Source organism: Trichosurus vulpecula (genome assembly GCF_011100635.1).
Source record: "Trichosurus vulpecula isolate mTriVul1 chromosome X unlocalized genomic scaffold, mTriVul1.pri SUPER_X_unloc_1, whole genome shotgun sequence".
Taxonomy (NCBI): Eukaryota; Metazoa; Chordata; class Mammalia; order Diprotodontia; family Phalangeridae; genus Trichosurus; species Trichosurus vulpecula.
This window is the reverse complement of record NW_023494377.1, coordinates 5,992,999-6,020,504: the sequence shown is the minus strand read 5'-3', so window position 1 is coordinate 6,020,504 and position 27,506 is coordinate 5,992,999. Positions and strand designations below refer to the sequence as shown.

The 27,506-nt window shown below is 48.3% G+C and overlaps 1 protein-coding gene across 6 annotated transcripts; it reads right to left on the bottom strand.

Moving 5' to 3' along the window:
- Positions 1-409: 409 nt before the first annotated feature.
- Positions 410-27,275, bottom strand: VSIG4 (V-set and immunoglobulin domain containing 4). Of its 6 annotated transcripts, none has more exons than XM_036740389.1 (10): positions 26,984-27,273; positions 22,179-22,535; positions 14,714-14,992; positions 13,578-13,646; positions 11,296-11,382; positions 11,003-11,089; positions 9,381-9,434; positions 8,145-8,246; positions 2,389-2,410; positions 410-826 (listed from the first exon to the last, which is right to left on the bottom strand). In XM_036740389.1, the coding sequence occupies exons 1-10, from the start codon at positions 27,045-27,047 to the stop codon at positions 607-609; spliced, it is 1,341 nt and encodes a 446-aa protein (XP_036596284.1). In that variant the 5' UTR covers positions 27,048-27,273; the 3' UTR covers positions 410-606. The 6 variants fall into 6 exon arrangements, with proteins under 6 accessions (XP_036596284.1, XP_036596283.1, XP_036596285.1 ...); XM_036740388.1 differs by having other exon boundaries at positions 412-826; positions 8,142-8,246; positions 26,984-27,272; XM_036740393.1 differs by lacking the exon at positions 410-826 and adding an exon at positions 833-1,844 and having other exon boundaries at positions 26,984-27,275.
- Positions 27,276-27,506: the final 231 nt, after the last annotated feature.

The following is a 27,506-nucleotide window of genomic DNA, read 5'->3' as shown; positions in this document are numbered from 1 at the left end:
GCACCAACAATGTGCTGGGCAGTAGGCACAAAGCCCATCTCTGCCCAGTGTCATCTCAATTTAACACCCTTTTTTCTAGGTCCAAAGAAATACAGAGAGACCCTATATATATATATATGTAACTAGTTTCCTGGCAGCCAAGCTTGGGGCTGGTGTTTCTTTGCATTATCAGAATGGGGAGGCAGGGAGGCCTAAGGCTAGGAGCAAAGCTGGCACCTACAGCAGCAACTTTCCAAGCTAAAGTCAATTTTCCAGAAACATCATGTCCCATTGGCCAGGAACCAATGGGGTCTATGTCAAGAGATGGGAGGGAATGGGATGGGAGGGGATGGGAGGTAAGGGGATGAGATGGGAGGGGATGGGAGGGGATGGGATGGGAGGGGAGAGGATGGAATGGGAGGGGATGGGATAGGAGGGGAATGGGAGGGGATGGGATGGGAGGGGATGGGATGGGAGGGGATGGGAAGGGATGGGATGGGATGCAGCAGAGATATGGACAGAGTGGGTTGGGGAGGACCCTTCCTCTCTCTGAGAGAGAGCAAGGGAAGACAGGCCAAGCCAGGCCAGTGGCAGGGCCCTCTGGCTCCCCACTCAGCCCCATTGTCCTTAGCAGGTGGGTTTTCCATTCTCTTGTATCTCTAATTCAGGCGAGCTGCTCCCACACAGCAGCCGGGCGTAGTCGCTGTTGGCCTGGGTGATGATCTGGTAATCCTGGATGCTGGTAGGGTCATTTTGGTACTCATTCTCAAGGGCCCTGGTCTCAGCTTCTGCCTCTGCTGTGCCCCCAGAGTAGACGGCAACCCTGGGGACATCTCCTGTACTCATCCTGTAGCCAACAACACCCAAGGTGGAGAAGGGAACAGAGTGGAAGAAGGGGTTCAGGGAGAGCTGGGGAGGGATGAGAACAGGGCCCAGGATCCCCCTGTCCTGAGGCCTTTCCTCTTCTTTCCTATCTATAAAATGGAGAAAATCTACTCACAATGTTGTGTACAAGGTCTAGAGCTAGCAGGGCTCTCAGAGGCCACCTAGTCCAACCCCTTCATTTTACAGTGGGAGAAACTGAGGCCCAGAGAGGGGAAGGGACTTGTCCAAGGTCATACAACCTCCTAGATCTAGAGCTAGAGTCATGTCCTTGTCACCTCTCCTTGCTGTAGTCTCCTAACTGGTTTCCTCTAGACTAGACCTCTAGTCTCTCCCTACTGCCTCTCCTCCCTATCCCCTGACAGCCACCAAATTTGCTATTCCTAAAGCACAGACCCAATTGGGTCACTCTCCTGTTCAACAAACATCAGTAACTCCTGCTTGCCTCCAGGATAAAGGCCTTGAAAGCCACTCCACAATCTGGTTCCAGGTTACTATTTTAGGTTTACACATTCTGCTTCTTCACTTCCCACCTCCATGTCTTTGTAAGGCTGTGACCCTGTCTGTGATGCCGACCTCCTCATTTCTTCCTCATAGAGTCCCTCTCTTCTTTCAAGGTCCAGCTGAAATCCCAGCTCCCACCAGGGGGCGTGGCCTGGTTGCCCTCCAGTTGCTAGGACCCTCTTCCACTTTGGGAATGATCATTTATTTGGTACAAGCTCATCTCACTCCCTCAATAATATAGAAGCATCTTGATGGAAGAGGGGCCTGTGGAATTTTTGTCTTTGTATCCCAAGTGCCCAGAATTGTGCCTGGCACATAGTAGGTACTTAAGAAATGATTAATGACTAAATGAATGATTGAAGCTGATCAAAGTAGGGCTGTTTCCTCAGCCCCAGCAGCGGAATTGGGGAACGTGGGTTCAGTTCCCAGCTTGGTCACTTCTAGGTTGTAGAAGCACTTCTGAACCACGGTTTCTGTCTCTGCAAAATGAAGGCATTGGACCACATGATCACTGGAGTGCCTTCCAGTGCTAAAGCCTGTGACCCTTTGAATGAAACCTAGGCCTGATCTGCCCTAATGTCTGCCAGCCAGTCCCAAGGAGGCCGATGAGGGGAGACGGGAAGGAGGGGAAGGAATGGAAGGAATGGAAGGAGGGGAAAGGAACGGAAGGAGGGGAAGGAACAGCAGGAGGGGAAGGAGGGGAAGGAACAGAAGGAGGGGAAGGAGGGGAAGGAGGGGGAAGGAGGGGAAGGAGGAGAAAGAAGGGAAGGAGGGGAAGGAGGAGAAAGGAACAGAAGGAGGGGAAGGAATGGAAGGAGGGGAGGGAACGGAAGGAAGGGAAGGAACGGAAGGAGGGGAAGGAATGGAAGGAGGGGAAGGAATGGAAGGAGGGGAAGGAGGGGAAAGGAACGGAAGGAAGGGAAGGAATGGAAGGAGGGGAAGGAATGGAAGGAAGGGAAGGAATGGAAGGAGGGGAAGGAGGGGAAGGAGGGGAAAGGAACAGAAGGAGGGGAAGGATCTTACCTGGCCACTTCATAGGTGTGGTCTGTAAAAGAAGACAAAGGGTCAAGATGGGAGCCCCTGGGTAGCAGTAGTACCAACCAGGCCTGCTCAAGACCCACAGGACAAGTGTGGAGGGCATCTCCCCTCGGCGTCCAAGGAGAGTTTCCTGAGTGGGGAGGGGCTCAGGGGGCACATGGGAGGATAAGGGGGGACAAATTGGAGCCCATGCGCTCCCTGGCCCATCCAACCCTGCCATTATAGAATATCTGTAACCCTTGAAGCTAGGGCTTTCCTCACATTCAGGCATAATTATTTCCATTTTGCAGATGAGGAGGAAAAGGGCCACCAGCTAGTAAGTGGCGGAATGCCCCACCTCTAAACCCAGTACCCTTCCCATTCTACCAGGCTGTCTCAGTGAAGTGACCTTGAACAAATCATTTCTCTCTAAGCCCAACAGGGACAATCAGAGTGCTTGCCTCACAGTGTGTTTGTGTGGCTCAATTCCATACCAGGCAGCGGAATGCAAGGCACTACTGCCATTTAGCCAATATTGTTGTCTTAGAGCAGTCCTTAGTCTGGACAGGCTGACTCTGCTCATGCCAGCTCTAGTCTCTGTCCATGCCCAATCCTTCCAGGAGGGCCCCCAGGGCAGACCTTCCCTGGCCCCGGCGTCCTTGAGGAGGGTGATTCCCAATAAACCAGGAACCAGACAGACTGATCGAAAGCTGCCAGGGACCCTTGATAGGGGACCAAAGAGCCGTGGCCAATGTAAGAAGAGGCAGCCTGGTAAGCCTAAACCCTGGTCCAATGGCATCCATCTACAGGGAGGGCCTAGAGATAGTGCCCCTTCCTCCATTCCTACCAACTGGAGTTTCTTGGGCCAAGTACACAGTAGACTGTGTGATCTTGAAGAAGTCACCTGACCCCTATAAAATGAGACAATTGGACCAAATTGTCTGGGTCTAAAATTCTATGACCAAGTCACAGAATTTCTGAGTTGGAAAGGATCTCAGAGGCCATCTAGTGCCTTATCCCTTTCACAGCATCTGCCTCAGGTAGTCTCCACCTGAATACCTCTAGTGATAGGGAACTCACTTCTTCCCAAGACAGCCCAGTTTCTCCTGACATACTTAGCATGGTGCCTGGCACATAGTAAGTACTCACTAAGTACCTGTTGATTTTGCCTCATTGCTTCTAGTGACACCCTCTGGGGCCAAGCGGAACACATTTTCACAGAGGGAGCAGATATTCAGCGTTCATTAGGAATCAATAAATTCATTTTAACTCTAGGAAGCCAAATTTAGGAATTAAGTAAATTTTCCAGCTTTTGAGAGGAGAAAATCGAAGTGGGAGATGAGGGGAAGCAAGAAAGAGACATTGACTCTCGTTAGAAAGGTGTAAGACCCTGCCCTCAGGAAGCACCTAGTCTATTTAGAGAAATGAGTCTGACACACAAGAAAATATAACTAACCATATAGGATGCCAGCAAAAATAATGCCAGCAGTACTTGAAGACAGTGAGAGCCAAGCCCTTAGCAGAGGGCATAGGAAAGACTGTAGGAAAAGAGAGAAATGGAAAAGGGCTTGGAGTGTCTGGAGCCTGAATCTGGCCTTTATCCTGGGTTCTCAAAGGACACATGTGAGTGAGCCCCAAGAATCACTAGGCAGGCCACAAAGTTTTAAATGTATGTTGTTGTAGACAAAAGAAAATGTATAAATTAAGTGGTTAATATAAATTTTGCTCTCCCAGCACACACAGAATTGTAGGTACAGTATTTGCAAAATAAATAGAACTCACCTATTACTCATATGCCCTATACATACGCACTAACCTCGAAACACGTCAGACCTTGAACTAGCAAAGAACTCAGCAAAACAGCTGCTCTTTCTTACTGAAGGGAAACTGTGTATGTGAGAGGCTCCTGATTCTCCCCCAGGGCTGCCAACTTAAACATCCAGTGTGCCTTAGCTCCTCACGTCGAAGAATGTTGTGCCATGAGAAAGAACGGGTTTGGGAAAAGCTGATGTTTTCTTTGGGGAGTCGCTGGCAGTGGTTGAGTAGGAGAATGACATGAGGAAAAGCTTTAGGAAAGTCAGAGGAGACAAAGGACATTGGGGTGGTCAGGGAAAAGGGAGTGAGGAGAGGAGGATCACAGCCAGACTCATGTCTGGAGAGGATATGGATAGAGAGAGAAGGGGAAAGGACGTTTCAGGAGGAGAGAGCAATGGAGACCATTTGTGGGTGAAGGTCAGTCTGACTGAAGTACAGGGTGCAGGAAGGGGAATGGGATGAGCAAAGTTTGGCATGTTTTTTCCTCTTTACTGATGGTGATCCCGTGGAAAGAACATAACATTGGCTTTGGAGTCAGAGAATCTGGGTTCAAACACTCTGTCTGTTACTTACTCCCTGCATGGCTTTGGGCAACCTCTCTTGGCCTCAGTTTCTTCCTCTGTAAAAGAAGAGATTAGGCCAGGTGGTCTCTGAAATAGTGGTGGGGAGAAGGGAGGTCTCCTTGTTTTACCCTTGGGCCTATTGGAAAAACTTTCTCTATCTTACCATTGTGGATAATTCTAGCTATTGGCTTAAATATATACTTTTGATCCTATTATTCATCTGCCTCAGTTTCCTCAACTGTAAAATGGAGATGATAATAATAGCACCTACCTTCCAGGGTTGTTTTGAGGATCAAATGAGATAATATTTGTAAAAAGTGTTTAACACAGTGCCTGGTACACAGTAGGCGCTATATAAAGGCTTATGTCCTTTCCTTCCCCTTCCATGCTTATAAATTTTAGGGTTTTTAACATAAATGAGTGTTGTATCTTGCAAAGGCTGTTTCTGCATCTAGTGGTATAATCAATACAATTTAAAAAATTATTTTCCTAATGCTGAACCATCCTAGAATCACTGATATAAGTCCAACTGGGTTAGAAGTTTAGAAAAGAAGGGACCAAAGCATGGTGGGACTTCAGTGCTAGACTGATGAGCTTGGACTTTATCCTGAAGGTAATGGGGAGCCATTGAACATTATAGAACATGCGGTTGCTGTGATAATATTGCTGTTTTGCCAGACTGACTTGAATAACTATTGCTTTTTTCATTCCATGCCTTCGATTCCGTTTAATCTGGTTTTGCAAAGGTAGGTGTGAGCCAGGCTATTGTGGCAGGGATGGGGGAGGGGTAGGGCCAAAAGAGCAGGTGGTTCTGATGTGAAAGCATAGAGCAGGACTGGACCCTCCAAGAAGGGCTGTCCTCTCTCCTCCTGCACCTCCTCCAAAGGCTCCATGGTGCAGACCAACAACCAAAATGCTATTCCCATACTCAAGCACCTTCAATAACTCCCTATAGCCAACAGGACAAAATTCAGATTTCACATCCTGGACTTTTCCTCACTTTTCAATTTCTCTCTGCTTTGTACTGTCCACTCCAGTCAGACTGGCTTCTTCATTTTCATAGGATCATAGACTTAGAGCTAGAAAGGAACTTTAGAAATCATCAAGTCCATCTTACAGAGAAGGAAACAGGTACAGAAAGTATAAAGAACTTGCCCAGGATCCCATAGGCAGTAGGTGTCTGAGGCAGGATTTGAATCCAGTTATTCTTGATTCTAAGAACAGTATTCTAACCACTGCTCCACACTGCCTAGAAATGCCTCCCATCCTTCCCTCCTCCTGCTATGTATCATGGCTTTAGAGTGGAAGCGACCATAGAACTTACCTATTCCATCCCCCCATTTTATAGATGGAGAACTGAGGGCATGAGAGATAAAGTCACTTCCTGCCTAGTACAGTAGAAAAGCACATGCTTCAGCTCCAACACCTTCCCCAGGAGGTCATTCCCCATCACCAAGGCACTAGTGTTTTCCCCGCTAAGACTGCCTTCCATCTACTCCATGGATATCTTGGATGTGTCTAATTATTGACATGTTATCTCCTCCATTAGAATATAAGCTACCTGCAGGCAAAGACAATTCTCCCTTCCACATTGCAACTTTCCCCCTCACAGTTTCGATATATTGTGGATCGGCATAAGAAATTAAATGGGAATTTTGGGGGAATTTTTTGGAAGCTGCAGATGACACATGAAGGCCAGCAGATGATACAAGAAATGTTTAGAAACTCAGAAATGCATAAAATATATGTATTTACACAATACCAACATATTTTATCTTTTAATACCATAATAATTCAGACTTCTTCTGTGGTGCAAAGGAAGGACCAAAAAATTTTGTGCAGATTTTCCAGATCATGGGGGTACCATGTGGAAGGGATAACTGTATTTTTACCTATCTTTGTATCATCAGCGCTTACCACAGTGTCTGGTATACAGTAAGCACTTACTAAATGCTTGTTAATTCGTCAATGGATTTGGAATAAAGAGGACCTGTGTTCAAGTCCTGCCTTTGCCACTATCTGTGTGTGACCATGGCTAAGTCATTTTACCTTTTGACCTCAGTTTTTTTATCTGTAAAATGAGACTATATGACCTCCACAGTCCCTTTTGATTCCAAAACTATGATTCTATGACTTAGCTAGTAAGTGGCAGAGCCAGAATTGAACCCCGGGCTCTCAGTCTTAAGCCCAGCACTTTCTCTCCCAGACTCTAGAATCTAGGGTCTCTCCACTGCACCAATTTTTCCCTTCCCCTGACCTCCTACAGCATTACTTCTTAAACTATGGGTCATGACCCTATATGGGGTCATGAAAAATTTGGCAATAGTAAAAGGTTTCTGAACATGCAACAACCAAAAATTAATTCAAAATCAAACTCGGAATGAATCTGAGGTATTTCTGGAAGTGCCTGCAGGCGTTATATTGCACAACTTCACTGCAGCCTTGGTTCTGAACACACAGCATGCGCACTTTGTACTATGCATGCCCTCAGGCCATGAAATGCCAAAGAACACTGCCAAAATTTAAAAAGAGGTTGAGAGTGGAAAAAGTTTAAGAAGCCCTGGCCTAGAGCACTCTTGTTCCCCCATGGAGTGCTAGGTAGAGATGGACGGGTGGTGCCAATTCAATGATTCCCATGGGGAATTCTGGTCTCCTAAGCTTACTGTGAGCACCCTGATGCAATGCAGAAAGATCCCTGGGTAAATCATTCCCCTCTCTGAGCCTCAGTTTCCTCCTCTGTAAAATGAAGAGATTGCACTAGATGATCCTCAAGGTCCCTCCCAGCTCTGACATTCTATAGGTTCTGTGAGCACAGGTCCTCTCATTCTCTGGGTGTGGGGCAGATATTGTTGAGAGAGTGAATGGCCCATTCAACAAGTCTGTCCTGGTTGAGCTGAAAGCTATGTTCACTTCTGGGTGTCATATCTGAGAGGGCATTGACCAAGTGGAGGTGTCCACAGAAAGTTAACAAGTCCACGTCATTGAACATGAGTGAACCGAATTGGGGTGTTTAACAGGGAGAAGACAGGAGGAGCTATGATCGCTGCCTTCAAGTATCCGATGGGCTGTCCTGTGAGTGTGTGGAAGAGGATTTAGCCTTGTTCAGCTTGACCACAGAGAGTAGAATCGGGAGCAACAGGGGATATTGTAGTGAGGCTGGATATAAGGAAAAACCTCCTGCCAATTGGAGCATCCCAAAGTGGAAGGTACTAGGTAGGTAGTGAGTTCACTGTCATTGGAGGTCTTCAAGCCAAGGCTGATGCTGGATCAAATTGACTTCTAGGGTGCCCTCTAGCTCTGAGACTGCAAGACAGAATGGACTGTCTGAGGAAACACACACGTATGCACACAGTTGCAAATACAAAGCCCTGCCACACTCACCACCTTGTGATTTCCTCCGGCAGAATCCAAAGATCGTGGCAAAGACGAGTACAAGGCAGAGTAAGGCGATAAGGACGATGGCATAGAGGGGCAGGCCCTGTCCACCTAATAGAGGAAACATTCCCAGAGGGCTTTGGGGTGGGGTGGGGACCAAGGGTCACCATTAGCCCTCTCCTCTCCCCCAAGGCCAGGTCCTGGATTTTCCAGTTCTCCCACACCTCCCTTTCCTATCTTGGCCACAGTCCCAGGTTCGAGACAAGTACACAGTCTTATAGCTTAATTAGGGATCACTGAACAGACTCAGTCTTCTTTCTAGTCTATGAAGACAGAGAGATCTAGCAAAGGAGAAAGGAGGGGAGGGGAAGAGGTGGAGGAAAGGGAAGAGGAAAGGGAAGGGGAGAGAAGGGAGGGAAGGGGATCGGAAAAGAGGAGGAGGGGAGAAGGGAGGGAAGAGGAGGAGAGGGGAGGTGGAGAGGGGAGGGGAGGGGAGGGGAGAGGAGAGGAGGGGAGAGGAGAGGAGAGGAGGGGAGAGGAGAGGAGAGGAAGGGAGAGGAGAGGAAAGGAAGGGAGGGGAGGAGAGGGGAGGGGAGAGGAGGGGAAAAGAGAAGGGGAAGGGAGAAGAGAGGAGAAGAGGGGAGGGGAGGACAGGGGAAGGGAGAAGAGAGGAGTAGGGAGGGAAGGGGAGAAGATAGGGGAGGGGAGAAGAGAGGAGAAGAGGGGAAAGGAGGGGAGGGGAGGAGAGGAGAGAGGAAGGGAGAAGAGAGGAGAGGAGAAGGGAGGGAAGGGGAGAGGAGAAGGGAGGGGCAGGGAGAGGAGAAAGGAGGGGAGAAGACTTGGCACCCTGTGCTCTGAGTCAGTGGCCCAGTCACTTGTCTGTCGCCAAACATGTTTTCCAGAAGGCTAAATCCAGGGCCCATGGGCTCCTCCTTTGCTGTGCATGTAACACACAGCATAGCCCATCCCCACACATCACCATGGACAGATTAACAAGGACCCTCTCCCGGGTCCTTAGGATCAGTCCTAACATAGTGGCCTCAATGTTTGGCACTGAGGCAGCACCCAGGAGCCCCACCCCACCACCTCCCAAGCCATGCTAAACTTTCAGCTTCGGGAAGGTTGCTGGGCAGCAATGTGCCTGGCACATAGTAGGTGCTTGTTAATGTAGCCAGGCTCAGGGCCACCTTCTTTCTGGACCACCTCCTTCATCTAGCCTGCCCCCCCGCCCCGCCCTACTCCTACCTGTTCTTTTGCTGGCATTTTTCTGGTCCTTCGATGCAACTCCCGAAATTGAACCTGCAAAGGAGGAGGAGCATGGGGATGATCTATGGTCTTTTCAAGGCAGTATAGACCAACAGGCAGAGTCAGGGGACCAGATTCAAATCCTGCTTATGTCACTTAGACACTGTGTGGGCTTGGACAAGTCTCTTTCCTCTCTGGACCTCTGTAATATGTAAGGATTGGACTAGATGATGATGGTGATGACGGTGATGATGGTGATGATGGTGATGACGGTGATGAGGAGGAGGATGATGATGATGGTGGTGGTGATAACAGTAATAAAACTTAGGGTTGCATTTTAAGGCTCACAAAGCACTTAACAACCATGATCTCATCGGAGCTATCTCTGGTTTCCAAGATCTCATCCAGCTCAGACATTTCATGGCTCTCCAGTCTAGATGGCTATCAGAGGCCACCTAAGTATTCTTGTCCTTTGAAGCTGCATCTACAGCCAATGTTCTCACCTGGCCTAGTGTTTTTCTACCTAGCGAATGTCATCCTGCCCCTGGGAGGCAAACTGGGGGACCCTGGGTGTGGCATGAGACCATCAGTGGAGAGACAAAGTAAGGGACCCTTCCCAAAGGCCATGATACTGATCAGGGCCTGATCACAGACAGCCCTGCCGCCCAATCAGCACTGGAGATTCCTGGCTAAGGGGCAGAGGCTTGAAAGCTAAAACCCAATGGCTGAGGCTATGAGTGTCAGTGTATGTACATCTCCACCTATCAGTCAGTCAACCTCTAGGGCCCAGAAGCCAAGCCCAAAAGAGTCCAAGTTCCCATCTGTAAAGAGGGTCATATGCAGCATTGGAGGAAAGAATTTCTGGTGTAATAAGATATGGGACCCACTGATCCCGACCCGGGTTACACCCCTCCCCACTCCATGCTGAGCCCCTCTCCTCCCTTGTCCTTGGGGTCAGGGCAATGGGCACCAGGATGAGTCCATAGCATTCCAGCTGAAGGGGGCTTCAGAGATAGAGCACTGAGCCTGGACTCAGGAAGACCTGAGTTCAAATTGAACCTCATACACTTACTAGTTGTATGACCTTGGGCAAGTCACTTAACCCTGTTTGCTTCAGTTTCTTCATCTCTAAAAGGGGACAATAAAAGCACCTGCTTCCCAAGGTTGTTGTGAAGAACAAATATAATTGTAAAATGCTTAGCACAGTGCTTGGCACATAGTAGGCACTACTATAGAGAGGTTAGCAATTATTAAGTGAAACAGATGAAGAAACTGAGTCCTAAAGAGAGGAGGGGGCAAAGCTAAAGTCCAAAGCCAGGATTAATTTAAAATTAATGAATTGTTCTGGGGCCCCAGCCATGCTGGCCGGGAGGAGGAGACTCAAAGCCAGGGCCAGAGGGCTGCTGGCTGGAGGAGGTGTCCCCAACACACTGGGCCCAGAACGGGGAGTAGAGAGGGAAGATTGTTATTGTCCTAAAGTCCAGGGACCTCAAGCCCAAATTCCCTGAAGCTCCTGGGGGAGGGAGAGGGAGCTCCACTGTATATCAGCAAGGTGCTTGAAGATCATTGGCTAAGTGCCAAGGGAGGATCTCCCAATGGAAAGAAGGTCTTGCTCATCTTACCTGGCCTTTCACTGCTCGTCCCAGCATGGCCCGCCTCCATGGTTGTCTGTTTCCCAGATGATGTCTCTGTAGCAGCACTATACGTTGCTATGGAAACAGAGAAGCAAGATGAAGACACTGCTCGGTGGGGAGCCGAGCCCTGCACCCAAGTGTGAGGACATTACCAGCCACTCTGCTCCAGGCCCACTCCTACCTTGGGCCTCTTCGAGCATAGGCGAGGTGCTTAGAGATCCCAAGCTCAGAGGTGCTCCAGAAGCAGAAGGAGCAGGGCAAAGCCCCAGTCTTGCCCTTACCTAGTCCAATGGTGCTTGCCCCCGAAAAGCTGCCTGTTGTGGATGGCTGGTCTTTAGCTGGGGTCACTGTGGTTGACTGGTGTATTACTATGCAAACAAGGAAACTAGATCAGGGGACTCTGGGAATGAGGACAGGGGACACTCACATGTTGATGGCTGACTCCATGGGACACTAGGCAGAAAAGACTCCAAGGGTCAGGACGGGCCACAACATGGCCATGCAGTATAGCCAGAATGGAGATCACACCTCACAGGAATAGGAAGCTCAAGTATTTATCAAATATGTCACATGGAGGCCCATGGCTTAATAGACTAGTCCTCCCAACTGATTAGGCCTTCCCTCTACCAGATCATCACTGTGTTTAGCTGAGGTGCTAAGAACTTAGAGAGGAGGACAATCGAGGTATCCAACGATTCAGAAAACAGATCTCTAGAGGGAAGGTTAGAGACCAGTGGACAGACGGACTAGAGTGCCAAGGATGGCAAAGTCAGAGGGGCCGCTAGAAATTGGCCTAAGCCTCCCATTTCACAGATGAGAAAACTAAGGCCCAGAGGAAGGGAAATAAAAACTTCCCCAAGGCCACATGACTTCTGCCTACAAAGTTGAAGAACTAAGATGGGAACTCAAGTCCTCTGACCCCAGGTCAGTGTTCTTTTCCTCTCAAGGGAGGAAGCCAAAGCTGAAAGCTTAGGCTGTGGGTTAAACAATTTCCAAATTGAGATGATTAGCTTTGTTTTATAAGTGAAGAAATTGAAGCCCAAAGAGGTTCAAGTGACTTAGCCACAGTCACAAGGCCAGAAAGTCCCACAGCTGGGATTTGAACTCAGGACTGAGGACTTTTAAGTCTCGTGCTTTTTGCTGTTCCCCATCCATGGCTCCTACGGCCAAAAGCAAAAATCGGCTTGAAGGATTTGGGAGAAGAATAAAGAAGATCCTGAGGGGGAGGCTGTGAGGAGGAGGCTGGGCCTCTTCTCTGCACCAAGTGGGCATCACACATTCTTATTGTCCCTTTGCACATGAGGACGCTGGAGGTCAGCAAGGTCATGTCCCTCGGTCTCTTGACCCTGGTCATACAGCTAGGATCAGGTTGTATTTCCAGGCCCCCAGAGTCAGGGTGCTATGTGGGGGGCAGACACTAGATGGCACTCTAAGCCCCAAGCTACCACCTCCCTTCCTCAAAGGGCTTCTTCAGTGCCCTCAGCCCAAATCTAGTCTTGGAAGATATTCCCAACAATACCACCGAGGGCTAAGGACTGGACTTGGGATTTCATTGGCATAGAGAACCTCTGATATCAAAACTCTGTCACTGCATATAATTCATCATTTATTTTAAATGGCTTTCTTCATGTGCTCTGTGTTCCAACCAAACCCAGCTCTCTTCGAAACACACAGCACATTCCCACCTCCATGCCTTTGCTCTGGAATGCCCTCACTCATCCATTCCCTGTCTCTGCCTGTCAAAATTTCACCCATCCTCTAGGGCCCAAGTCGAATGGTACCTCCTCCCTGAAACCTGCTCCGGCCACCCAGTCAGAAGAGATGTCAGGATGATCAGATCCTGAGCTGCAGGAGCTGTCAGAGGCCATCTATCCAACCTCCTCATTTTACAGAGGAGGCCTGGGTTTGCATTCTGGCTCTGCCACTTACTACCTATATGACTTTGGGCAAGTCACTTCTCCACAAGCCTTAGTTTCTTCCTTTGACCCTAAAATCCCATGATCGTCTTAAATGAATGCTTGACAGAATGAATAAAATCGGCTTCATCTCCTCAGCTCTTTGAAGGAGCTGCCCTTTGCGTCCTCATCCCTGCCCCTTCACCTCCCCATGTAGGCCTTTCTTAGATGACGGATGGCCCAAAGTGGCAGCCCCGACCTCCCCTTTGGATTACAAACTCCTCAAGGGAAGGGATTGCATCTCATGGAAGTGTCATTACCAATATGGGCTAAGAACAGGAAAGATGCTTATCCTAACAAGACTTCACATCTCTCTGACCCTTCTACAATTCACAAAACAAGTTTGCCACCAAAGTCTTTGAAGTTTCCAAGTTCAGAGACACTTTGGCAGCCCAGGTTTGCAGATGTGAATACCAAGGCCAGCTTTCCATGCCCAGGAAGTGGCAGAGCCAAGATTCCTGGCCCTCATACCCTGGTACTGCCATCTACGATGTCCTCTCTGGATTCCTGGTGGGCCCTCAAGTCTCAAAGTGCCCCCACCCATTGTCTGTCTCCTCCTGGTTCACCAGAGATCCTGGCACCTCTCCTCGACCTCCAATAGGACTCACCTTCAGGGCTGAGTGTGCTGGCTGTTAGTTCCTCAGGCAACGTTGCTGATGTAGGCTTCTTGGAAGAGTCTGCCAGGGGAGGTGACAGTTAGCCAATTACTGTAATCTTCTTTCCCCCATCCCCCACTCCATGGACAACTGCCATGGCCCAGACCCAGTGCATCCCCAGCTCTTCCCTTCCCATCTCTGCAACCTCTGAAATGCCCTCCTTCAACCCTTCTCAGCTCTGAGGTTCTGATTCAGCTGATCCTGATCGCTGAGGTCACCAGGTGCCAGGGTCAGAGTTAGAAGACATTGATTTGAATCGCAGCTCTGTCACTTGCCAGCTGTGTGATCTTGGGCAAGTCCCTTCCCTTCTCTGGGCATCTGTAAAGTGAGCTGGTGACACTACACGATTCTTAAAGTCTCACCTGTGTCTCTGATCCTAGCAGCTTCCAGTAGGTTTCAACCAGTCCCAGATGGTACCAGCAGATTTTGGCCTGACTCTGAGGTTCTAGGTGCCTTCTTCCAAGCATGTAAATAATAACTGAAGTTTCTTTAGTGCTGAGAAGTAGGTGGTGTCAGTACCACCATTCTCATTTTATGGAGAGGAAAACTGAGACCTGGAGAAGTACGGTGACTTCCCATAAAAGACGTGTGAGTGTCGGAGGCAAGATTTTAAATCTAGTGCCCTTCCCACGATGCACTCTGTCTTTGATTAGCTAAAGTAGCCAAACTTGTGTCTCCACCACACTGACCTCTGTCCCCACCTCCCAAAAATAGCCTGGGTGTGACCATTCACATGGAAGCTGCTTGAGGGCAGATGAGTTTTGGCCTTTTGCCTTACTTTGGGTCCCCAGTGCTCAGTACTATGCCTGGCATACAGTAAGTGCTCAATAAATGTTTGCTGATTGACTGATAGATTGACTATTAGCTCTTTTCCAATGCTTAAGGCTTCTGTGAATGCATGAGCAGCCCCATTTCCTGACAAGTAAGTCCAGCCTTAGGCTTTGGGGGAGGTAACTTGCCCAAATCAAACAGCTAACAAAGGCAGATCAAAGAAAGAAGCCAAGTTTCCCCAGGGCCCAGGAAACTGGCCCCCAGGACCCTCCCTGGGCCACAAGCAGGAAAACCAGGTGATGGAGGTGGCAGCTTACCTGTGACCACAAAGTGGACAACGTCACTCGTCTGCTCAGAACCAATGCGAGCCTTGGCGACGCAGAAGTATGTCCCAGAGTCAGAGACCTGAGCAGGCTTAAATAAGAGGGTGCCAAGAGAAGTCACCTGGGTCGGATTCCCATCTGGCTGCCCCTTGTACCACTTGTAGGTGATAGGTGGAGAGCCTTGGGCTTGGCACAAAAGACTGATTCTCATGCCGTGGGGCACCTGGAAACCGTAACCAGAGCCTGTGGTCACCAGGGGCTTGGAGGCAGGAACTACAGGATGGAGACAGAGAAAGCGTTAGGAATTAGGAAGGGTACAGGGACTGAGAGAAAACCCCTGGGGGTCAGAGCTGGAAGGTGACTGAGGGAGGGCAGCATGGGGGCGCAGGCCTGGGGGCCAGAACAAACTAAAAAACTAGGAAAAGGAGACAGTGTCGGCTCAGAGGATTGAGAGAGATGCAGGGAAGGGAGGGGGGAATGCAGGAAGGGCAAAAGGAAATGCAGGAGGGTTAGCATCCAAAAAGGTACAAGGGATACAAGAGGGGAGGAGGTCAGAGGTGGGAAGGAGAATATAGGATGTCAAGGCTCGGAGGGACTGTAGAACACAAAATGTCAGGGCTGAGAGGGACCTTAGAACGCAGGATGTAAGGACAATGAGGGCTCTTAGAAGACATAATGTAAGAATTGCGAGGGTTCTTAGAATAGAGAATGTAGGGCATGGGAGGGCCCTTAGAACACAGCACGTAAAGGCAGGGAGGGCTCTTAGAACACAGAACATAAGCCATTGGAGGGCCCTTAAAACACAGAATGTCAGGGCTGAGAGGGACCTTAGAACACAGAAAGTAAAGGCTGGGAGGGCCCTTGGAATGTAGAATGTAAGGGATGGGAGGACTCTTAGAGTATAGAATGTAAGGGATGGGGGAGCTCTTAGAATATAGAATGTAAGGGATGGGAAAGCTCTCAGAATATAGAATGTAAGTGATGGGAGGACTCAGATATAGAATGTAAGGGATGTAAAGGCTCATAGAATATAGAATGTAAGAGCTGGGAGTATCCTTAGAACACAGAATGTAAAGGCTGAGAGGGCCCTTGGAATGTAGAATGTAAGGGATGGGAGGACTCTTAGAATATAGAATGTAAGAGATGGGAGCGCTCTTAGAATATAGAATGTAAGTGATGGGAGGGTTATTACGATATATAATGTAAGAGCTGGGAGGGCCTTTAGAATATAGAATGTATGGGATGGGAGGACTCTTAAAATATAGAATGTAAGGGATGGGAGGGAACATAGAATATAGAATGTAAGGGAGAGGAGGGCTCTTAGAATATAGAATGTAAGAGCTGGGAGGGCTCTTAGAACACAGAATATGAGGGAAGGGAAGGCCCTGAGAACAGAGAATGTAAAGGCTGGGAGGGTCCTTAGAACACAGAATGTAAGGCATGGGAGGGTCCTTAGAAGAGGGAATGTAGGGCATGGGAGGGGCCTTAGAACACAGAATGTAGGGCATGGGAGGGCCCTTAGAACACAAAATGTAAAGGATGGGAGGGCCCTTAGAACACAGAATGTAAGGCATGGGAGGGCCCTTAGAACAGGGAATGTAGGGCATGGGAGGGCCCTTAGAACACAGAATGGAAGGGCAGGGAGGGCTCTTAGAACAGAGAATGTAAGGGCTTGGAGGGCCCCTTAGAACACACAATGTAAGGGCTGAGAGGTCCCATAGAATATAGAATGTAAGGGATGGGAGGGCCCTTAGAACACAGAATGTAAAGGCTGGGAGGGCCCTTGGAATGTAGAATGTAAGGGATGGGAGGGTTCCTAGAATTAGAATGCAAGAGCTGGGAGGGACCTTAGAACACAGAATGTAAAGGCTGGCAAGGCTCTTAGAATATGGAGTGCAAGAGCTGGGAGGGTCCTTAGAATATAGAATGTAAGGGATGGAAGAGCCCTTAGAATATAGAACGTAAGGGATAGCAGGGTTCTTAGAATATAGAATGCAAGAGCTGGGAGGGTCCATAGAAAACAGAATGTAAGGCATAGGAGGGCTCTTAGAAATCAGAATCTAAATGGTTGGGAGGCCTCTTGGAACACAGAATTTAAGGGATGGGAGGGCTCTTAGAATATAGAATGTAAGCAACAGGAGAGACCTTAGATTATAGTATTTATGGGATGGAAGGCCCCTTAGAATATGGAATGTAAGAGATGGGAGGGCCCTTAGAATATAGAATATAAGCAACAGGAGAGCCCTTAGAATATAGTATTTATGGGATGGAAGGGCCCTCAGAATATAGAATGTAAGAGGTGGGAGGGCTCTTGGAACACAGAATGTAAAGACTGGGAAGGCCCTTACAATATAGAATGTAAGAGATGGGAAGGCCTTTAGAATATAGAATGTAAGGGATGGGAGGGCTCTTAAAATATAAAATGTAAGGGATGGGAGGGAACTTAGAATATTGACTGCAAGAGGTGGGAGGGCTCTTGGACCACAGAATGTAAAGCCTGGGAGGGTTCTTAGAATATAGAATGTAAGAGCTAGGAGGGCTCTTGGAACACAGAATATAAGGGATGGGAGGGTTCTTGGAACACAGAATGTAAAAGCTGGGAGGGCCCTTAAAATACAGAATGTAAGAGATGGGAGGGCACTTGAATATAGAATGTAAGAGCTGGGAGGGCCCTTAGAATATAGAATGTAAGGGATGGGAGGGCTCTTGGAACACAGAGTGTAAGGGTTGGGAGGGCTGTTGGATCACAGAATGTAAGGGCTGGGAGGGCTCTTGGAACACAGAATGTAAGGGATGGGAGGACTCTTAGAATATAGAATGTAAGAGCTGGGAAGATCCTTAGAACACAGAATTTAAAGGCTGGGAGGGCCCTTGGAATGTAGAATGTAAGGGATGGCAGGGCTCTTAGAATATAGAATGTAAGGGATGGAGGGACCTTAGAATATAGAATCTAAGGGATGTGAGGGCCTGTAGAATATAGAATGCAAGAGGTGGGAGGGCTCTTGGAACACAGAATGTAAAGACTGGGAAGGCCTGTAGAATATAGAATGTAAGTGATCGGAGAGCTCTTAAAATATAGAATGTAAGGGATAGGAGGGCCCTTAGAATATAGAATGTAGGGATAGGAGGGCCCTTAGAACACAGAATGTAAGGGATGGGAGGGCTCTTAGAATATAGAATGTAAGAGCTGGGAGGGCCCTTAGGACACAGAATGTAAAGGCTTGGAGGGCCCTTAGAACATAAATGTAAGAGCTGGGAGGGCACTTAGAATATAGAATGCAAGGGATGGGAGGACATGTAGAATATAGAATGTAAGAGCTGGGAGGGTTTTTATAATATAGAATGTAAGGGATGGGAGGGCTCTTAGAATATAGAATGCAAGAGCTGGGAGGGTCCATAGAAAACAGAATGTAAGGCATAGGAGGGCTCTTAGAAATCAGAATCTAAATGGTTGGGAGGCCTCTTGGAACACAGAATTTAAGGGATGGGAGGGCTCTTAGGATATAGAATGTAAGGGATGGGAGAGCTCTTAGAATATAGAATGTAAGTGATAGGAGGGTTATTACGATATATAATGTAAGAGCTGGGAGGGCCTTTAGAATATAGAATTTATGGGATGGGAGGACTCTTAAAATATAGAATGTAAGGGATGGGAGGGAACATAGAATATAGAATGTAAGGGAGAGGAGGGCTCTTAGAATATAGAATGTAAGAGCTGGGAGGGCTCTTAGAACACAGAATATGAGGGAAGGGAAGGCCCTGAGAACAGAGAATGTAAAGGCTGGGAGGGTCCTTAGAACACAGAATGTAAGGCATGGGAGGGTCCTTAGAAGAGAGAATGTAGGGCATGGGAGGGGCCTTAGAACACAGAATGTAGGGCATGGGAGGGCCCTTAGAACACAAAATGTAAAGGATGGGAGGGCCCTTAGAACACAGAATGTAAGGCATGGGAGGGCCCTTAGAACAGGGAATGTAGGGCATGGGAGGGCCCTTAGAACACAGAATGGAAGGGCAGGGAGGGCTCTTAGAACAGAGAATGTAAGGGCTTGGAGGGCCCTTAGAACACACAGTGTAAGGGCTGAGAGGTCCCATAGAATATAGAATGTAAGGGATGGGAGGGCCCTTAGAACACAGAATGTAAAGTCTGGGAAGGCCCTTAGAATATAGAATATTAGAGCTGAGAGGGCTCTTAGAACACAAAATGTCAAGGATGGGAGGGCTCTTAGAATACAGAATGTAAGAGCTGGGTGGGCTCTTAGAATATACACTGTAAGGGATGGGAGGGCTCTTAGAATATAGAATGTAAGAGATTGGAGGGCCCTTGGAACAAAGAATGTAAGGTATGGGAGGGCTCTTGGAACACGGAATTTAAAGGCTGAGAGGGCCCTTAGAACACAGAAGGTAAGGGATGGTAGGGCTCCTAGAGAATAGAATGTAAGAGCTGGGAGGGCCCTTAGAATATAGAATGTAAGGGATGGGAGGGCTCTTAGAATACAGAATGTAAGAGCTGTGAGGGCTCTTGGAACACAGAATGTGAAGGCTGGGAGGACCCTTAGAACACAGAATGTAAAGGCTGGGAGGGCCCTTGGAATGTAGAATGTAAGGGATGGGAGGGTTCCTAGAATTAGAATGCAAGAGCTGGGAGGGACCTTAGAACACAGAATGTAAAGGCTGGCAAGGCTCTTAGAATATGGAGTGCAAGAGCTGGGAGGGTCCTTAGAATATAGAATGTAAGGGATGGGAAGGCTATTAGAATGTAGAATGTAGGAGCTGGGAGGGCCCTTAGAATATAGAACGTAAGGGATAGCAGGGTTCTTAGAATATAGAATGCAAGAGCTGGGAGGGTCCATAGAAAACAGAATGTAAGGCATAGGAGGGCTCTTAGAAATCAGAATCTAAATGGTTGGGAGGCCTCTTGGAACACAGAATTTAAGGGATGGGAGGGCTCTTAGAATATAGAATGTAAGCAACAGGAGAGACCTTAGATTATAGTATTTATGGGATGGAAGGCCCCTTAGAATATGGAATGTAAGAGATGGGAGGGCCCTTAGAATATAGAATATAAGCAACAGGAGAGCCCTTAGAATATAGTATTTATGGGATGGAAGGGCCCTCAGAATATAGAATGTAAGAGGTGGGAGGGCTCTTGGAACACAGAATGTAAAGACTGGGAAGGCCCTTACAATATAGAATGTAAGAGATGGGAAGGCCTTTAGAATATAGAATGTAAGGGATGGGAGGGCTCTTAAAATATAAAATGTAAGGGATGGGAGGGAACTTAGAATATTGACTGCAAGAGGTGGGAGGGCTCTTGGACCACAGAATGTAAAGCCTGGGAGGGTTCTTAGAATATAGAATGTAAGAGCTAGGAGGGCTCTTGGAACACAGAATATAAGGGATGGGAGGGTTCTTGGAACACAGAATGTAAAAGCTGGGAGGGCCCTTAAAACACAGAATGTAAGAGATGGGAGGGCACTTGAATATAGAATGTAAGAGCTGGGAGGGCCCTTAGAATATAGAATGTAAGGGATGGGAGGGCTCTTGGAACACAGAGTGTAAGGGTTGGGAGGGCTGTTGGATCACAGAATGTAAGGGCTGGGAGGGCTCTTGGAACACAGAACGTAAGGGATGGGAGGACTCTTAGAATATAGAATGTAAGAGCTGGGAAGATCCTTAGAACACAGAATTTAAAGGCTGGGAGGGCCCTTGGAATGTAGAATGTAAGGGATGGCAGGGCTCTTAGAATATAGAATGTAAGGGATGGAGGGACCTTAGAATATAGAATCTAAGGGATGTGAGGGCCTGTAGAATATAGAATGCAAGAGGTGGGAGGGCTCTTGGAACACAGAATGTAAAGACTGGGAAGGCCTGTAGAATATAGAATGTAAGTGATCGGAGAGCTCTTAAAATATAGAATGTAAGGGATAGGAGGGCCCTTAGAATATAGAATGTAGGGATAGGAGGGCCCTTAGAACACAGAATGTAAGGGATGGGAGGGCTCTTAGAATATAGAATGTAAGAGCTGGGAGGGCCCTTAGGACACAGAATGTAAAGGCTTGGAGGGCCCTTAGAACATAAATGTAAGAGCTGGGAGGGCACTTAGAATATAGAATGCAAGGGATGGGAGGACATGTAGAATATAGAATGTAAGAGCTGGGAGGGTTTTTATAATATAGAATGTAAGGGATGGGAGGGCTCTTAGAATATCAAATGTAATATCTGGGAGGACTTTTAGAATATAGACTGTAAGGGATGGGAGGTCTCTTAGAATATAGAATGTAAGAGTTGTGAGGTCCCTTCGAACACAGAATGTAAAGGGTGGGAGGGCTCTTTCAATATAGAATGCAAGAGCTGGGAGGGTCCATAGAATACATAATGTAAGGCATGGGAGAGCTCTTAGAAATCAGAATGTAAAAGGTTGGGAGGCCTCTTGGAATACAGAATTCAAGGGACGGGAGGGCTCTTAGAATATAGAATGTAAGCAATAGGAGGGCCCTTAGTATAGAGAATGTAAGGGATGGGAGGGCTCTTGGAACACAGCATATAAGGGCTGAGAGGGCCCTTAGAACACAGAATGTCAGGGATGGGAGGGCTCTTAGAATATAGAATGTAAGAGCTGGGAGGGCCCTTAGAATATAGAATGTAAGGGATTGGAGTGCCCATAGAATATAGAATATAAGGGATGGGAGGCATCTTAGAATATAGAATGTAAGAGCTAGGAGGGCCCTTAGAACACAGTATGTTAGAGCCTGGGAGAGCCCTTAGAAAACAGAATGTAAGGTATGGGAGGGTGTTTAGAACACAGAATGTCAGAGCTGGTAGGATCCTTAGAAGACAGAATGTAATGACTGGGAGGGCCCTAAGAACATAGAATGTAAGGGATAGGAGGGCCATAGAACACAGAATGGAAGGCATGGGACTGCCCTTAGAACAGGGAACGTAGGGCATGGGAGGGCCTTTAGAACACAAAATGTAAGGGCTGGCAGGACCCTTAGAACACAGAATGTAAGGGCAGGGAGGGCATTTAGAATATAGAATTTAAGAGCTTGCAGGGACCTTAGAACACAGAATATAAGGGCTGGGAGAGCCCTTAGAACACAGAATGTAAGGGCTGAGAGGGCCCTTAGAACCCACAATGTAAGGGCTGGGAGGGCCCTTAGAACACAGAATTTAAGGGCTAAAAGGGCCCTTAGAGCAGTGAATGTAAGGGCTGAGAGGGCCCTTAAAACATAGAATGTAAGGGAAGGGAGGGCATTTAGAACACAGATTGTCAGAGCTGGCAGGGACCTTAGAGCACAGAATGAGAAGGACCTTGGAGCAGTGAATGTCAGACCTGGGGTGGTGCGGCTTTGAACTGAGAATAGAGAATGTCAGCCCAGGAGGAGACTTTATACCCTGTCCTCTTGCATTACCCAGATCCCATTCCACCACAAGCCTTCTTCCCAAGTTCCAAACTCACGTTTCTGGATTTGCAGTTCTGTTTGGCGCTCTCTCATCAGATGCCTACCATCAGGGCCCTTCCAGGTTACTTGGCACAGGTAGCGACCCCTGTCATCCATCTCCAGGGTTTCCAGTAGCAGGGACACGTCTCCAGGGGGCTCTCTGCTCACCTGTAGGCGGCCTCGGTACTTGGCCTGCTGAATGTGGTCTCCAGATGAATCTCGCAAAAAGATGGTGACGGGGTCATTATCCTGCTGGACCAACCACTTCACCAGGATTTGGGTGTAACCTTCCATGGGCCCATAGGTGCAGGCGATGTTGACATTCCCTTTCCAGGGGCCAGTCATTTTGACAGGCCCTTCCAAGGTGGGCATAGCTGGGAGATGGGGTACAGAAATCATTATAATAATGCTCCCTAACATTTCTCCAATGCATTATATTTTCCAAAGTTCCCTGGCGGCACCATTCCTGGGAGGTAGGCAGTATTTTATTGTCCACATTCTGTAAAGGGGGAAGGTGAGGATCAGAGAGAGCATGACCCTACCCCAGGTCACACAGCCAATGACAGTTGAGGCTTTGAGTATGCCCAGTCTTTTCTTTTTATACAGTTTGCCCATTATTCTCCCAGGACCTGGGGAACCCCAGGCAGAAACTTTCGATGACTCTCTGCATCCTTCAGGCTTTCTGTTCTCTGTTCCCTCTATCCATCTTAAAACTCACTCTCAGAGGCTACTAGGTGGCACGGTGAGTAGACCATTGGCCTCGGAGTCAGGAGAACCTGAGTTCAAATCCGACCTCAGACACTTGATATACTTTCTAGCTGTGTTACCTTGGGCAAGTCACTTAACCCAAATTGCCGGGCCTTCCCCCCTCCAAAAAAATCTCACTTTCTCTATAATGGCTAGAAAGAGCTGAGAATCTGCCATCCAAGGCCTGCAAAGTGATTGACTTTTTGAGAGTGGTCAAGAGAGGTAATTGACAGCCACAAAGAGGAGAGCTTAGAATAGTCCAGCTGGAGTGAATTTTAAGGGAGATTCTGGTCCCCTTATCATCCTCTTCACCACCTTCCTCACCCCTGCCTCCATTCCAATCACCCCCCTCACCATCCACAGTTTCTTCGATAGCCAACATCATTCTCTCCTGGCTGTCACTAAAGTGTGAATGCCATGATGATAAAAGCAGTAGAGATTCACCCCCTCCAACTTCATAGGGTCAGCTAGAGCCGGAGGGAAACTCAGAGGCCATATAGACCAATCCCTTCATTTTACAGAGGAGGAAACTGAGGCCCAGGGAGAGGAAGGGATTTGCCCCAGGTCCTCACACGGGGAAAGTATTTGAACTTACGTACTCTGGTTCCAAAACCAGGGCTCTGTCCCCTGTATCACTTTTCTGTGGTAGCACAGCATGGGTGCTCAATGAAGAATTGGAAATTGATCAATAGGAAGATGGCAGGAGGGACTCTATACAGAATGGCACTCTCTTCCCCAGATAAATCATTTAGTGAGCAACTACCATGTGTCTGGCACTGTCCTAGGTGCTGGAGATATAAAAACCAGATATGGCGCACTCAGTCACCTCTGGGAGCAATGACCCAGAACCAGGACCGAATTGCTCCTTCCCCAGCTCTGAGCAACTGTAAGGATTAAGCAAGGCCCCTAACCTTGCTGGAAATGTGGGCAGGATAAAACCATTTCGGGGAAATAGCCACTGGGCCCGTTGCCTCTCTCCTGTACTTAACCTTGGCTCTATGATTCTATGTTCTAAGGTCTTTGACTCTGCCCTTCCCTGTGCTAAGATCCCTACCAGCCCTGACATTCTACAATCTAGGTCCTTCCCAGCTCTGATAGCCTATATCCTAACGTTCCAGCTAGCTCTGACACTCTATGTTCCAAAGTTCCTACCAGCCCTGTTCTAAGGTCCTTCCCAGCTCTGATAGCCTATATCCTAACATTCCAGGTAGCTCTGACATTCTGTGTTCTAAAGTTCCTACCAGCCCTGTTCTAAGGTCCTTCCCAGCTCTGATAGCCTATATCCTAACGTTCCAGCTAGCTCTGACACTCTATGTTCCAAAGTTCCTACCAGCCCTGTTCTAAGGTCCTTCCCAGCTCTGATAGCCTATATCCTAACGTTCCAGGTAGCTCTGACATTCTGTGTTCTAAAGTTCCTACCAGCCCTGTTCTAAGGTCCTTCCCAGCTCTGATAGCCTACATACTAATGTTCCAGCTAACTCTGACATTCTATGCTCTAAAGCACCTACCAGCCCTGATAGTCTCAGATCTGATATTCTATGTTCTAAGGCCCCTCCCAGCTCTAGGGCCCTTCTAGCAAAACTATAGGAGGAGAAAGTATAGTTTAAAGAGGTGAATTTGGAAAGCGCCAACCCCCTTCCCCTGCTTGGAGGGCTTGGGCCTCCCTTTCTGCAGACCCCCCCTCACTCTGGAGACCCATGGGGATCAATCATTGGCTCACAGCAGGTCCTTCCTCCAGAACAGGCCCAGGCAAGGGCAGGGAGGGGCAGACCCAGAGATAGAGCAGGGTGGCTAAAAGGCCAGGAGAGGGGATGAAGTCAAGGGTCTGAGCTGGGTGTAGAGTCCTAGATTTCAACAAAAGACCAACAAGAAGAAAGCAAAGAACAAGTGATGGGCCCCACAAGGCTTAAGGCCAGCTCTGCTACAGGCTTGGTGTGTGTGACTCCTGTCTGAGCCTGTCTCCTCCTCTGTAAAGGGAGGGGTCAGATAACAATCCTGGCACTCCCTCTAGGTCCTCAAGTGCAGCCCTTTGACAGAATCCCAACTTCACAGAACCAATCCTCTCTAGGTCCTCAAGTGCAGCCCTTTGACTGCATCCAATCTTCACAGAACAAACCCCCTCTAGGCCCTCAAGTGTAGCCCTTTGACTAAATACAAACTTCACAGAACAAATTCCCTCTAGGTCCTCACGGGTGGCCCTTTGACTGAATCCAAATAAATCTGCTTTAGGGAGAGCCTGGGGCAAACAGTAGGCTCTTTGACCCAGGACCAACAATTGCTGGACAAGTGCTGGAATGGAAAAAGGGAGGGAGGGTCAAATGGAGAAACCTGGAGGGCCCACCCATCACTCCTCAGCATGCCAGGAGGACCCAGTCATGGCAGAAGGGAGAACTGTGCCTGCAGCTGACCCAGGCTCCTCTGCGTTCACCCTTTTCCACCACCCAGTGGACCCTCCGAGTCTCCACAACAGCTCCCAAATGCCCTACTGCTTCCTTCTTATCCAAATCTCCATTTACAATTACAGATGGTGATGTGTCAAAACTGGGAGGGACCTCCCATTCATTCTAACTCTTCTTTACAACATGACCAATGTGAAAATGTGTTTAATAGGAATGTATATGTAGAGCCTATATCAGATTGCATGCCATCTTGGGGAGTGAGGGGGAGGAAATGTAAAACTTATTGAAGTGAATATTGAAAACTAATAAATAAATAAATTCACTTAAAAAAAGAAAGACCAAAAAAATGGGGAGGGACCTTAGAACTTGGAATGTCAGCACTGGGGGGACCACTTAGGACATAGAACACACAACGTCAGATCTAGAAGAGACTTTATGGACCAACCGGTCCAAATTAGGTCCTCTATTAGAGAATTTTACAGATAAGGAAACTGAGGTACCTTGTCCAAGTACAAGTAGGTTCAAAGCAGAGCTGGACTATAACCTCAAGTCTCCTGATCCCTAAGGAGGCTAGAGAATGCATTACCACTCATGTGTCAGTGACATAACAGCTTCAGATGTTCACCCTGGTGTGGGCTTTTTCAAAAAATAGGGATCATAGCCTTTGTTAAAGGGATGAGGCTCTAGTGGGCTAATTTCCCACATCAGAAACAGGTGTAGGCAGGGAGGCCTTCAGAATCCCCTGGGAGCCTCAGGGGGCTCTGAGTCAAGCAGCCCTGGGCTCAAGTCCCATCTTTAACTTCTCCTGACACTGAGTGACCCTGGACAAATTTGTCAACCTCTCTGTGCTCTAGACAACCCTGGAAGACTCTCAGTCTCAGAGAAGGTACTGACTTGCTTTATCAGAAGGAGCTTCCTCCTCTGGGGGTTCCCTATAGCGGTCAAATTCTATTCCTAGGATCATAGCTGAACAAGAAGGGGGTCACTGAATCCAAGCCCCTCTTTTTATAGACAAGGAAACAAAACTGAGGTGACTTGGCCAGCATCACACAGCTGGTCACACAGTGGCCAAGGCAGGATTCAAACTCAGGTCTTCCTGACTCCAAGTCTAGGGTGTTACCAGGTCCAGTCCCTATCCCTAAACGGTCACCTAGTCTTCCTATGAATAATAGTTTTAATAATGTTCAGGGCTTTGCTCAAAGTCACCCAGCTACTTAGTAGTAAAGCTGAGCTCTCATTCTAGGTCTTCTGACCCCAATCCCTGGATCTTTCCAGGGGCAGTCCTGGACTTAGGACAAGGCATTATCAAAATTACCAGCTAGTCCCATGAGAGTCCTGTGAAGGAGGAAGCCAGCACAAACGTTATTCTCCCATTTTCTAGATGGAAAAGCAAATAGGTTAAGCGGCTAGCCCAGGAAGGCATGATTCCAGAGCCCTGTGGCACCTGAGACCCCATCTCCTGGCACCAGGCATGGTGCTCTTTGCCCTAGACCCAGGATGCTTGACTGTTCTTTCAGGGCTTCCCGATGGCTACTCAGTGCCCAGTTCCCTTTCCGAAGGATTCCCCTGGCCCAATGGGAATAGAGCTCCCGCACGCTCAAGACCCCAGCTGGCCACCCCAGCTGGCCACCCTAGCGCTATGGCAGGCCCAAGGGTGCCCCTGGCCCATCTCCTACCGTTCAGATGGCCCGAGAGGTGGGCCAGGAGGGCCAACCCCAGGAACAGCGCCATGACAGTCATTGTCCACTGCTGTCTTCTCCTGGTGCTGATGAGTCCAAAGCCAGCGTCTGATACCTTGCCAGCTCCCCTTCCTTCCCTATTATCTCTCACTCAGTTCCCAGTCCCACTGACTATCTTCCTTCCTTATTTTAGGTTGAGTCATAAGGGTGTGTTGGGGGGAGCTCATTAGCCCTGGGGTTGGGGGAGGCAGCACTGAGTTTGAGGCCATCCCCTCCCTCCTCCCCCTCCTGGAGTATTGACTTTCTCTGAAACAAAGCTCAGTAGTCTTTGAACTCCTAGTCCAATGGGTCAATGCTTGTTCTGGGGCCCTGCACAGGGCCTCGGAAATCACAAGTGACCTGAGTTAGGAAAGACCCTGCAGGATCTGGGGGGGAGTGGGGGTTGTAAGGGGGAAGGGGTTAGTCTGAATGGTCAAATGGAGAAGGAACAGAGGTGATCACATCCTCTGCTAGCCCAGGG